This window comes from Pleurodeles waltl, chromosome 3_1, assembly GCF_031143425.1.
Source record: "Pleurodeles waltl isolate 20211129_DDA chromosome 3_1, aPleWal1.hap1.20221129, whole genome shotgun sequence".
In the NCBI taxonomy this organism is placed as follows: domain Eukaryota; kingdom Metazoa; phylum Chordata; class Amphibia; order Caudata; family Salamandridae; genus Pleurodeles; species Pleurodeles waltl.
Window position 1 is genome coordinate 1,904,872,594 of NC_090440.1, and position 13,119 is coordinate 1,904,885,712.

Here is a 13,119-nt window from a genome sequence, read left to right on the forward strand (position 1 = left end):
GGGGTCCTCTCTGTGGTGATGGTTTCTCAGACACGGGCCGGGGGCGTCAGGTGCAGAGTTGTGGGGACTCACGCTTCAGGAGTGAGGTGAGAGTCCCTTTAAAGATGGTTTCTTCTTGTTGCTTATGACAGAGCCACTGTCCACGGAGTTCTTGATCCTTTTTAGTTGCAGGGCAGTCCTCTGAGTTGGCAGAAGTCGCTGGTCCCGTTGGATGCGTCACTGGTGCAGGTTCTCTGAAGTTGGAGACAGGCAGGTAGGGCTGGGGCCAAAGCCGTTGTCGTCTTCCTCCTTCTCTGCGGGGTTTTTCATCTAGGCAGTCCTTCTCCTTTGTAGGTCATCAGGAACCTGATTCCCTGGGTTCAGAGTCGCCCCTAAATACTAGATTTAGGGGTGTGTTTAGTGCTGGAGCACAGTAGCCAATGGCTACTGTCCCAGAGTGTGGCTACACCCTCCTTCTGCCTCCTCCCTTTGGGGAGGGGGCCACACCCTAATCCTATTGGGCTAAATCCTCCATGCAAAGATGGAGGATTTTCTAAGGAAGGGGTCACCTCAGCTCTGGACACCTTAGGGGCTGTCCTGCCTGGAGGGTGACTCCTCCTTGTTTTTCTCATTAACTCCTCCGGACTTGCCGCCAAAAGTGGGGGCTGTGTCCGGGAGGGCAGGCATCTCCACTAGCTGGAGTGCCCTGTGGCATTGAAACACCAGGTTTGAGTCTTTGAGGCTCACCGCCAGGTGTTACAGTTCCTGCAGGGGGAGGTGTGAAGCACCTTCACCCAGGACAGGCTTTGTTCCTGGTCACAGAGTGCACAAAGGACCTCACCCCATGTGGCCAGAAACGAGTCTGGAAGTGGCAGGCTGGCAGAGACCAGTCAGCCTAGCACTGGCAGCTGGGCTGGCATGCAGGGGGCATCTTTAAGATGCCCTTGAAGTGAACTTCTCAATAAATCTCACACTGGCATCAGTGTGGATTTATTGTGCTGAGAAGTGTGATACCAAAGTTCCCAGTATTCAGTGTAGCCATTATGGAACTGTGGAGTTTGTGTTTGACAAACTCCCAGACCATATACTCTTTATGGCTACCCAGCACTTACAATGTCTTAGAATTTGCTTAGACACTGTAAGGGCATAGTGCTCATGGAGCTATGCCCTTACCTGTGGTATAGTGCACCCTGCCTTAGGGCAGTAAGGACTGCTAGAAGTGTGACTTACCTATGCCACAGGCAGTGGGTTTTGGGCATGGCACTCCGAGGGGAGTGCCATGTCGACTTAGTCTTTTTCTCCCCACCAACACACACAAGCTGTGAGGTAGTGTGCATGTGCTGAGTGAAGGGTCCCCAGGGTGGCATAATATATGCTGCAGCCTTTAGCGTTAGAGACCTTCCCTGGCCACAGGGGCCTTGGTACCAGGGGTACCTTTTACAAGGGACTTATCTGTGTGCCAGGGCTGTGCCAATTTGTGGGGACAAAGGTATAGTTTTAGGGAAAGAACACTGGTGCTGGGGCCTGGTTAGCAGGGTCCCAGCACACTTCCAGTCAAAGCTGACATCAACAAAAGGCAAAAAGTTAGGGGGTGACCATGCCAACAGTGGCATTTTCCTACAATCTTTTTAAGTCTTGTACCATGATTGCTGACAAAGGGGTACTGCAGGGTTCCTTGTTAAGCCCCACCTTACTCAACATCTATGTTGCTCCTTTGGCACAGATCCACAAGGCATGTGGTTTCAAGATAATATCCTACGCTGATGACACTTTGGTCATCTCTTTTGGTCAGGGTCAGGATCTGGATCGAATGAAATCCTGTTTTTCTGAATGTATGAGGAAAATCTCTCTTTGGGTGTCTGATAACTGCCTGCAATTAAACGGAGATAATACTGAAATACTGCTATCAGGTAAACCTCAGCATTTGTGGAATATGGATTGGTGGCCATCTGAACTGGGGCTAGCCCTGTCCCCAAAAAGTAAAAAACCTCTGAGTAAAGTTAGATCTTATGCTGTCTATGAAGGAGCATGTCTCAACTATTTGTGGAACTTGCTTTGCCACTCTGCGATTACTGAAAAAAAGCATTTCCTTGGCTTCCCCCAACTCCTAGAAAAACCTTAGTTCAAGCCTTATTTACAAGTCGCTTGAACTATGGAAATGCTTTACTGGTAGCAGGCAATGAGACTTTGTTATCTGAAATGCAGGTGGCGCAGAATACCGCAGGCAGATTAGTCTGCAATCTCCCATCTGGTTACTCTTCTGCTCTGATTTTGAACTCTCTGCATTGGCTACATATCAGGAAAAGGATTATCTTAAAGCTATGCTGCCTCACTCATAAGTCTCTGAATGGCAACGCTCCATACTACTTTTAAAATAGGCTCAGTTACAATAGCCCTGTCAGACCGCAGCGATCCAAAGATAAAGCCTTATTTCAGATTCCGCGAATCTGTACTTCAAGATTCAGAAGAGAGTCTTTTTCTTACCTTGCCCCCTTCCACTGGAACTAACTTCCCCTGCAAATCTGCTCATGTACAGAGCTTGGTAAGTTCAATAAACTTCTAAAACATGGCTGTTTTAGTTAGTTCTAGTTAGTTTGCTTGCCTAATGTCAGCTAAGTGGTGAGATATTCCTTAGGGTATGATTGCTGCGCTATACTAAGTGATGCTAACGTAACAAAACATAACATAATTAATAGAGGGGCGCAGGGACTCCCTGTCCCACTGTAAAGGCAGGTGAGGGAGAAATAACGCAAAGAAAAGACACAGAGGCATATTAACTTAAAAAAAGAGAGAACGTATAAAATTAAATGTGGTTGTTAAGGTGAGATTAAATGAGAGGCATGGGGCTATACTTACCCCATCCTCCCAAGTCTAAACTATATAAAAACCTGCAAACAGTTCTTACAACAAGCACATCCATCTGCTTCTACAAATGCTCCTACATCTTCACCTAACAAACCTCGTTTGGTTGGTGCACAATTTTTAACAATACACTTGATGCAAAAATCGGTCAGCTGCTCAGCCCAATTCTAAATCTGCACAATAAAGGTACCAATTTTGAGGCAGTGCACATCCCGCTTCCTGAAGGACAACCTTTCTGTTATCAGTATTGTCTTTGAATAGTTTTTAATCACATATGAAATACAATCTTACCGTGTTGTTTCCAAGTTTGTTCTGTGGCAATTCATTGATCAGCAACTTCAAGTGCTTCAACGCCTTTTCAGTTGTGTTTTCAGACAGTATAAACAGCATGTGCCTGGAAGGAGAAACAATCATCTTTAAATAAAATAAATAACATTTTCAAAGCAAGGCTTATTAAAATTCTGTTTTTGATACAACTGAAAATAATTCATTTCTCTTTTTGCATCTCTTTTCCTAACCTCCTCCCTTAAGAAGATTCAGGATCCTGGGGGGAAGGAGGATGCTGGGGGGTGAGGTATTACTGCCTGAGGAAAATGGCCACCTAATCAGAGAGCTCTGCCGTGCCGAGGGACAAAAACGACCCACTCTGCTTATACACCACCTCCACTGACACTTTAAACAGTGGCCAACATATAGGAAGGTGTGGTGCTTTCAGCCGCCCACGTTTGACAAAAAAACTTTGAAAGAAAATCTCTTATAACCAAGTGCTGGCTCACAATGCCTGACCCTAAAATGGCCGACACCAGCCTCCACGTGGATGAATCTGTACTCCAATACCCCAGTGTGACTATGACATCCTACCCCTAGACAGTGAGTTCTTAGTGGCACTACTCTACAACACTTTATAAGGGTAGGAACTTATAATATACAAAACAAATATGGCATGGGCCCTCCCATTCTATGCCTGACCCTAAGATGGCCACCTCCATTTAATACAGTTCTCTCTACAGCATGCTCTGGAACTTCCTTACTTCTAAGCTACATACATTGGGATCCTGAACTTCTCCACCTCAACAGCAACCCAAATTGCAGACAGGAGGGGGCTGAGAATAATCCCCTACACTACAAAGTGCTGTACCTTGCTATTCAACTATCTGCATTGGGGCACCATACAAATTTCTTCAAGTATTACTAACCCAGGAAGGATACCGACTTCTGCACCTAACCCTACCTCCCAACATTCGAAGCCTACGTTGAACATCTCAAGGACTACCGAAATCCCACAAGGTGCACCCAAAACCAAGTATACAGTAAGCGAGGGCTCAAAATGGCAGACTCCAAACTGCACAACCCCAAAGAAGCGAGGGGAGGTCTGAAAGACACCAAACCAGCACCAAAGAGATACAAGCAGGAACCCCCCTGTCCCATAATCCCCTACAAAATCTAAATCTGAGAACTTCACAACTCTGGACCTAATCATGCAGAAACACGACATGCTACACGTGCTTGCTCAATTGACAAAATCCACCACAGAAACTATACAGAGCGACTTTGCATCTTTGAAACAAGAAATTATACAACTGGGTGGCAGAGTCCCTGAAACAGAATCACAGATAAACCTCCTGGAAGACACAACTCTTCTAAAACTTTATCAACCACTACTGCAAGTCTGGAAAGGAACATCACCAAACTCGAAGATAGAAACAGAAGAGGCAACTTGCAGATTTGTGGACTTCTTGAAGGTAGCGAAAACTAAGTTCCTGCCAGCACAACCTTCATTGAAAAATGGATCCCCCAAGTACTCACTATAAACTTAGAAAAGGACTTTTAAATAACCGGAGAACACAGAGTGCCCACACATAAGCACATAAGCCTGCAAACAGCGAACCTCCAAGAGCCCTCATTTTCAGACCCCTCAGCTACTCACATACTGAAGCCATCCTCACACAGATGAAGAAAATACAGAGAATTAAGTGGAAAAGCGCCTCCATTGGGATCTCTCAAGATCACTCCAAAGACACTGTCAATAAAAGAAAAGCGTTTCTTTCCTAAAGGAAAACTCTGAAAGATCTGTCAATACAATTTTAGTTCATTGGTCCTGCACGAATAAAAACAACTTACAATGGTAAAACCATCATTTTTTAATACCCTATGGAACTGGACTCATACATGGTGGAAATCCAAGACCTGAAAATGACTTCTTAAAATCTTGGAAGGAATGGCTAACACTTAACATAAACCCTTCCTAACTTTCAACTCACTTAGTAACATACGATAATCAAGGCTGCCCACTAACGGCCTCAACAAAACCCAATTCACGTTCTCCCCATAATTCTGCAGAACCCTGATTGGCCCATGGGATTGACACATAGGCATACAAGCTCTTTTTTTCATAATAACTATAACAGGCCGAAATATTTGTTTTTTGCTTCCACTTCTTCAAACCGAGACAGAATGAAGTAGCCAGCAACCTACAAAACATTAACTAAACTAACTAACTAGCACCTACTTACCTACTAATAACCTAACAATAAACCTAACACCCTAACCAATGGTAAGATGTCACTTCTTCAATGAGTGGTACTGTATCTCTATAACAACCTTCAACCTGCTCTGGTTAAATCAGATGTTTTATAATTGACTCCAACCTGATGACGTATTTATTGCAATGTTTCATCTTCTCACTTTCAATATAATTTAGATTTATCAAATCTCATATTGACATTGATTATTATTGATACCAGCCTCACATTGATAATATCATACACATAAGGTTTTCCCGCACTACCTGCAATACGGTAACATGGGGTCACTTGACTGACTCACTTTGATATCTGTTGAATCTATGTTGAGAATATGCTAGCACTATGTGAACATTTCACTAATACTAGGTTGATAATATGTTAGTTCTTGGTAGATACCTTACTAATAACTCGTTGAAACTCTGTTGGCTCTATGTTGACACTATGATGATATTATGTAGTGCTACAATAACAGTAAGTGGAGAATTTACTGCAAACTGTACATTGTACTCCATAAATATGTAATACATTGGGTACTATTTTTCACAACCCTAACTGTTGACATAAAAACTTAACTCAGCAGAAATAATGACACTTGTTACCAACTATCATCCATCCCACATATAGCCACCTCACTCACTACACATATTACACTTTTTATATATACAACTATAATACCTGCAAATACATTAATATAGAGAACAGAATACAGATTATTATCCACTCTCACTAAATGGCAACTCACTAAGCACCACTATGGAAACCACGCCAGGTACTCCAGCCACCATACCATATAGATAAACACCCCATACTTAGGCCCATACGCAAAAGCGGCACAAACTTACAAAATATCATTGTATTTTGTAAGTTTGCGCCGCTTTTGTGTCAAAAAATGGCGCAAATTTGGCACAAAAAAATGGGCCTTAGACACTGCTGTGACTCTTAATACACACCCCATTCTATACAGGGTGCAGCAAGACTGCACTCCGGACCTAGGCTTGACCACTTGTGGCCTCCATCGCCTCTCCTCAATTAGATTCTCATCATAAATATGTAATCAATCACTATGCTATCATTTTTTTCTCCACATACCTTTCATATCATTCCTCCTGTCCTGTGCTACTCTACTATCTCATTCCCTCCTCCCTGCCCCCTCCCTCTCTCACCCATTCCGTTTCCCCTCACCCATGACGCATCTTCAAACCCACCCACCCACTCCCACTCCTACACCACCTCACCGGCAAACAATACCTGGCCTTTAGCTTGTTACATCAACGAGAACACTCACCGCCCACAAAAATGCAGAACATAAAAATACTCTCTCTTAATGTCAAGAGTCTAAATCACCCAACCAAACAACAGACACTCCTAGACTATACACACCAACAAAAGGGGGACATCATTCTCCTTCAAGAAACTAAGGTGGCCATGAAAGCACGGGTTAGTTGCTTATCATGCGCCCCAACCACAAACAAAAGGAAATGGGCTTATGACTCTTATCGAAAGCCTCTGGCCTCACTGTCCTGTCCTCAGAAGCAGACACTGAAGGCAGGTGGCTTCTTACTAAATCACTGAGAGACAACACTGAAATTATAGTCATGAACATCTATGCCCCCAATAACGACAACCCTACTTTTGGGATTAATCTCAACAAAAAACTCTCAACTTTACCTCCCAACTGCAGAATGATTCTCGGAGGAGATTTCAATTTACCCTAGGATGCCTCTCTTGCCAGGAATTCTGCATGTCAATTTAAATCCAAGAAATCCCATAAACAACTGATAAACATGTGCAATTCTCATAAACCTAAAGACATATGGAGACTATTTAATCCCACAGGGAAAGATTACTCATGAGATCCTTATGGGCCAAGCCATGAGGTTGCCAGTGGTGCCTGCACATACACTTGTCAACATTACAGATGATATGGTGTTGGACTACTGCAAAGGTCTGGCTGATGTCATTCGTTCTTTCTCTCAGCAGGTGGAAGCCACCACACTGCCACCGATCCATGACCCAGGGCACAACCTGAAAGCTGGTGACTGGGTTGGGGTCCGGAAACACGCGAGGAAAACATGTTTGGAGCCTCGTTGGAAAGGACCTTTCCAGGTAGTTCTGACAACTACCACAGCTGTGAAGTGCACTGGAGTTCCAAACTGGATCCACGCCAGCCACACAAAGAAATTGGCATGTCCTCTGGACAATAAAAATGAGTTGTTGAGAGTGCCAACAACGATAGGACCAGTCTCAGGACCGGAAGGAGAACAAAGGGGAATTGAGACCAGATCTGAGCCCATTGAGGACGGTTCAGTCACTCATGAGAGAGACGAAGGAGAAGACCTCCAGGAGGGTGACAGAGAGCCTATCTTGAGGCAGCAGGATAGTCTATTCAGAGGCGGGCTTTCCCAGAAGCAGACGATTTTGAGAGACTTCTGTATGTACTATTTCAAAGTAAGAAATAGCATGCACAGAGTCCAAGGGTTCCCCTTAGAGGTAAGATAGTGGCAAAAATAGATAATTCTAATGCTCTATTTTGTGGTAGTGTGGTCGAGCAGTAGGCTTATCAGAGGGTAGTGTTAAGCATTTGATGTACACACACAGGCAATAAATGAGGAACACACACTCAAAGACAATTCCAGGCCAATAGGTTTTTGTATAGAAAAATATATTTTCTTTGTTTATTTTAAGAACCACAGGTTCAAGATTTACAAGCAATACTTTAAATGAAAGGTACTTCACTTAGGAACTTTAGGAACTTTGAATTAGCAAAATAGCATATACAGTTTTCACAAAAATGGCATATAGCTATTTTAAAACTAGACACAGTGCAATTTTCAACAGTTCCTGGGTGACGTAAGTGTTTGTTAGTTTTTGCAGGTAAGTAAACCACCTACGGGGTAGCCCACCGTTGGGGGTTCAGGGCAACCCCAAAGTTACCACACCAGCAGCTCAGGGCCGGTCAGGTGCAGAGGTCAAAGTGGTGCCCAAAACGCATGGGCTTCAATGGAGAAGTGGGTTCCCTGGTTCTAGTCTGCCAGCAGGTAAGTACCCGCATCTTCGGAGGGCAGACCAGGGGGGTTTTGTAGGGCAACGGGGGGGACACAAGTCAGCACAAAAAGTACACCCTCAGCGGCACAGGGGCGGCCGGGTGCAGTGTGCCAACAGGCGTCGGGTTCGCAATGTAATCCAATGGGAGACCAAGGGGTCTCTTCAGCGATGCTGGCAGGCAAGGGGGGGGGCTCCTCGGGGTAGCCACCACCTGGGCAAAGGAGAGGGCCACCTGGGGGTCGCTCCTGCACTGGAGGTCGGATCCTTCAGGTCCTGGGGGCTGCGGGTGCAGTGTCCTTACCAAGCGTCGGGTCTTTGAAGCAGGCAGTCGCGGTCAGGGGGAGCCTCGGGATTCCCTCTGCAGGCGTCGCTGTGGGGGCTCAGGGGACAACACTGGCTACTCACAGGTTCGCAGTCGCCGGGAAGTCCTCCCTGTAGTGTTTGTTCTCCACAAGTCGAGCCGGGGGCATCAGGTGCAGAGTGCAAAGTCTCACGCTTCCGGCGGGAAACGTGTGTTGTTTCAAAGTTGCTTCTTTGTTGCAAAGTTGCAGTCTTTGTGGAGCAGAGCCGCTGTCCTCTGGAGTTCTTGGTCCTTCTAGATGCAGGGTAGTCCTCTGAGGCGTCAGAGGTCGCTGGACCCTGTGGAACGCGTCGCTGGAGCAGTTTCTTTAGAAGTGGGGAGACAGACCGGTAGAGCTGGGGCCAAAGCAGTTGTTGTCTCCGTCTTCTCTGCAGGTTTTTCAGCTCAGCAGTCCTTCTTCGTCTTAGGTTGCAGGAATCTATCTTGCTGTGTTCTGGGAGCCCCTAAATACTCAATTTAGGGGTGTGTTTAGGTCTGGGGGTTAGTAGCCAATGGCTACTAGCCCTGAGGGTGGCTACACCCTCTTTGTGCCTCCTCCCTGAGGGGAGGGGCGCACAATCCTATCCCTATTGGGGGAATCCTCCATCTGCAAGATGGAGGATTTCTAAAAGTCAGAGTCACCTCAGTTCAGGACACCTTAGGGGCTGTCCTGACTGGCCAGTGACTCCTCCTTGTTTTTCTCATTATCTCCTCCGGCCTTGCCGCCAAAAGTGGGGCCGTGGCCGAAGGGGGCGGGCAACTCCACAAGCTGGAGTGCCCTGGGGTGCTGTAACAAAGGGGGTGAGCCTTTGAGGCTCACCGCTAGGTGTTACAGTTCCTGCAGGGGGAGGTGAGAAGCACCTCCACCCAGTACAGGCTTTGGTACTAGCCACAGAGTGACAAAGGCACTCTCCCCATGCGGCCAGCAACATGTCTGGTGTGTGGCAGGCTGCTAAAACTAGTCAGCCTACACTGGTAGTCGGTTAAGGTTTCAGGGGGCACCTCTAAGGTGCCCTTTGGGGTGTATGTTACAATAAAATGTACACTGGCATCAGTGTGCATTTATTGTGCTGAGAAGTTTGATACCAAACTTCACAGTTTTCAGTGTAGCCATTATGGTGCTGTGGAGTTCGTATATGACAGACTCCCAGACCGTATACTCTTATGGCTACCCTGCACTTACAATGTCTAAGGTTTTGCCTAGACACTGTAGTGGCATAGTGCTCATGCACTTATGCCCTCACCTATGGCATAGTGCACCCTGCCTTAGGGCTGTAAGGCCTGCTAGAGGGGTGACTGACCTATACCTATAGGCACCCTGTATAGTGTGAGGTTGGCATGGCACCCTGAGGGGAGTGCCATGTCGACTTAGTCTTTTTATCCCCACTAGCACACACAAGCTGGCAAGCAGTGTGTCTGTGCTGAGTGAGGGGTCCCCAGGGTGGCATAAGAAATGCTGCAGCCCTTAGAGACCTTCCCTGGCATCAGGGCCCTTGTTGCCAGAGGTACCAGTTACAAGGGACTTACCTGGATGCCAGGGTGTGCCAATTGTGGAAACAAAAGTACAGGTTAGGGAAAGAACACTGGTGCTGGGGCCTGATTAGCAGGCCTCAGCACACTTTCAAATCATAACTTGGCATCAGCAAAGGCAAAAAGTCAGGGGGTAACCATGCCAAGGAGGCATTTCCTTACAACAGAGCAATTGCCAGACCCCGAGGGGGAAGGAGTTGAGGCAGATCAAAGTCACTGTGATCTAACTCCTCCTGAACCAGCTGCAGGTCCGTCAAGAGAAAACATCATAGAACAAGGAGATGTTTCAAGTTCAACACTGAAAAGAACATCGACGAAGGGTCCACTGAAAAGAAATAAGTGGCCGGAGTCACAAGCAAAGAGAAAGGAAGTGGTTGTTGAAACAACAATTGAAGAAGAAGTGGATACAACAAAGAGAGAAGACCTAAGTGAAGAAGAATTTAATGGTGATCGAAAGTTGAAAAGAAAGAGAATAGCAAGTCGAAGATACGTAGGTCCTGAATGGGCGTATGCAACTACAAGTGAATGGCAGAAATAATTGTTGTCTTTTTGTTTTGATCGAGACATTCCTGGTCAGTATTTTGGTACTTCAAGGAAGGTGGTGAACTGAACTATTGAAACAATCTGAGAGAAAGATTTGTTTTAGAAAGAGACTGTTGAAACTAACCAGAGAAGACTTTGATAACCTGATTTGACTTTTTGAAACCTGATTTTGACAAGCTGCTTACCGATTTTGACAAGGGATCCTGGAAGTGAGACTGAAAGCTGTAAATAACTGCTGAAATAGGAATTTGTTTTGTTTTTGATTTTTGCTGCAGTTTTCTAAATTTCTCTTGTGCTTTCTGATTCTTTGCAGATCATGAGTAACATTAGTGAGCAGGGTAGGAATAATATGTGCTGTATATATATGAGTATTGGTTTGGCGATTGTATGTGGGATATTATTTGTGGTATTGATTGTGGGAGAGCCAACCATACTTCTGCTTTTGAGACGACTACTGAATTAACAGCAATAGAGAAGTTTAGGTTAGATGAGAAGTATTTACATGAGGGTACTAATGCGCAAGGAGAACTTTCTTCTAATGTCTTTTGCTTATTGAGTGAGTATGTTCAGACAATGGATGCGAAGAATTGCTATGTGTGTACGCAGATTCCTTCATCAGTCGAAGAAGGAGTTGCTTACCATAGTCTGCCACTAACGTATGGAATAAGTTATAGTCTGTTACTAACAAGATTCTATAACCAGGAGTACATTCAGCATTTCTACTCCAATTATGATATGGTGTTTTCGTTTGTCCCTATAATTAGATATTTGAGTAAAGTAGCTATGGATAATGACATAGTATTAGTTAGAGGTTTCTTTAAACCTATGTTGACATTTGGCACAGCTTATGCACACCGCAATAAGCTGACATGCTTGCTTACACCTTTAGAAAAGAGCTTCTTAGATAACACAGATGACAGGAGAAAAGCATTGAAGGAGAAGTTAGAAAAAGGCTTAGAGAAAAGGACTTACAAGAATGATTATGCTTACAGTGCAATTAGAACACAAGGGAAATTAGCTCTAGATGCACAACACGTGGGAAACTTTGTGTATATAGGCCTAAATCACATACTGACACTTTGTGGGAACAAGTAAATGTAGACGTGTTTTTGTTTTTGACCCGACAATTCCTGGGATATATTACATCCGAGGTCCAAATGCTTATTACCGTCTTCCAAGAGGATGGTATGGAACATGTTACTTGGGAATAGTTTTCCCAAAGATTTTTCAAATGGATGACTTAAAGAAGTTTCCAAAAGTGACTAAATTTCATCAGATGAGACAGAGGAGAGAGTCTCCTTCTGGTATAGTAGGAGATATATTTGGCGCAATGATTCCTTCAGTGGGAGTTATTCTGAATTCAATAAAGATTTGAAAATTGTCTACTATTGTGGATAACATGCTGACAAATGTTTCAGGAGCCATACTCCTGATAGATACTGAATTAGCTGCTGAAAGAGCTATGACTCTTCAGAATTGCCTTGCTTTAGACATTCTTTTAGCAAAGGATGGCGGAGTTTGTGGGATGATTAATTCTAGACATTGTTGTTCGTTCATTCCTAATAATAGTAAAGAAATTAGAGGCGTACTTACTAATCTGACTAATGAAAGTGCTAATTTGAAAGAATTAAAAGAGCCCGGTGTTTTGGGAAAAGGTTGGCAAATGTTTTGCTTCAGTGGGAAATTGGCTCAGCAACCTTGGGAAAGGGATCTTATTGAAAATTATTAAAATTGAAGAAGTCAATGAATGATCAGAAGAGGGAAGAAAAGAAACAGGAAAAATTGTTTAGGGAAAATTCGAAAAGGGAACAAAAGTATGAAGGGATTGAAATGACAGAATTTTAGCTGATACAAAATCCCCTGCCGCTGCCTCCCTGCGGCCCCGCGCCCCCATTCGCCGCTCCCTCCCGCCTCCCAGCTGCTCCTCCCTCCCCCCTCCCTTCTTAATGGCTGGCGCTGCGCGTCGAGAGTGAGCGACCTCTGACCTGTTTTCGGTCTAGAGCTCGCCCCCCATGTCCGCAGCACCACCTTGCTGTCTTGTGTCCCTAACCCCCGCCCACGCTGCTGCTAGTGTGTTTGAGGCCCTCCTCCACCCACAGGCATCCTCCTGCGCCTCATCCCTGGTGTCTAGTGGGCTCTGGTAAGCTTTGCTAGACCCGTGTGCACTCTGCCGCTTTCGCCGTATCTGTAAGTGTTTTTTACTTTTCAGCGCCTTGCCTCCTTGCGCTCTTGCCCCCATTTGGGCCCCTTCTGATTGCTGTATTCCGCTTGTACTTTGTGCCATTTACCGTATTT

General features: G+C 45.1%; 1 protein-coding gene across 2 annotated transcripts in view; it reads right to left on the reverse strand.

The window, feature by feature from the left end:
• CASP8 (caspase 8) overlaps window positions 1-13,119 on the reverse strand; it is a 127,863-nt gene that overhangs the window by 58,183 nt on the left and 56,561 nt on the right. The window contains exon 3 of one of the 2 annotated variants that reach the window (XM_069226069.1): window positions 3,133-3,235. In XM_069226069.1, the coding sequence (XP_069082170.1) occupies window positions 3,133-3,235 (103 nt within the window). Of the gene's footprint in view, window positions 1-3,132; window positions 3,236-13,119 lie in introns of those variants that run through there. The other variant, XM_069226070.1, reaches the window with a different exon arrangement.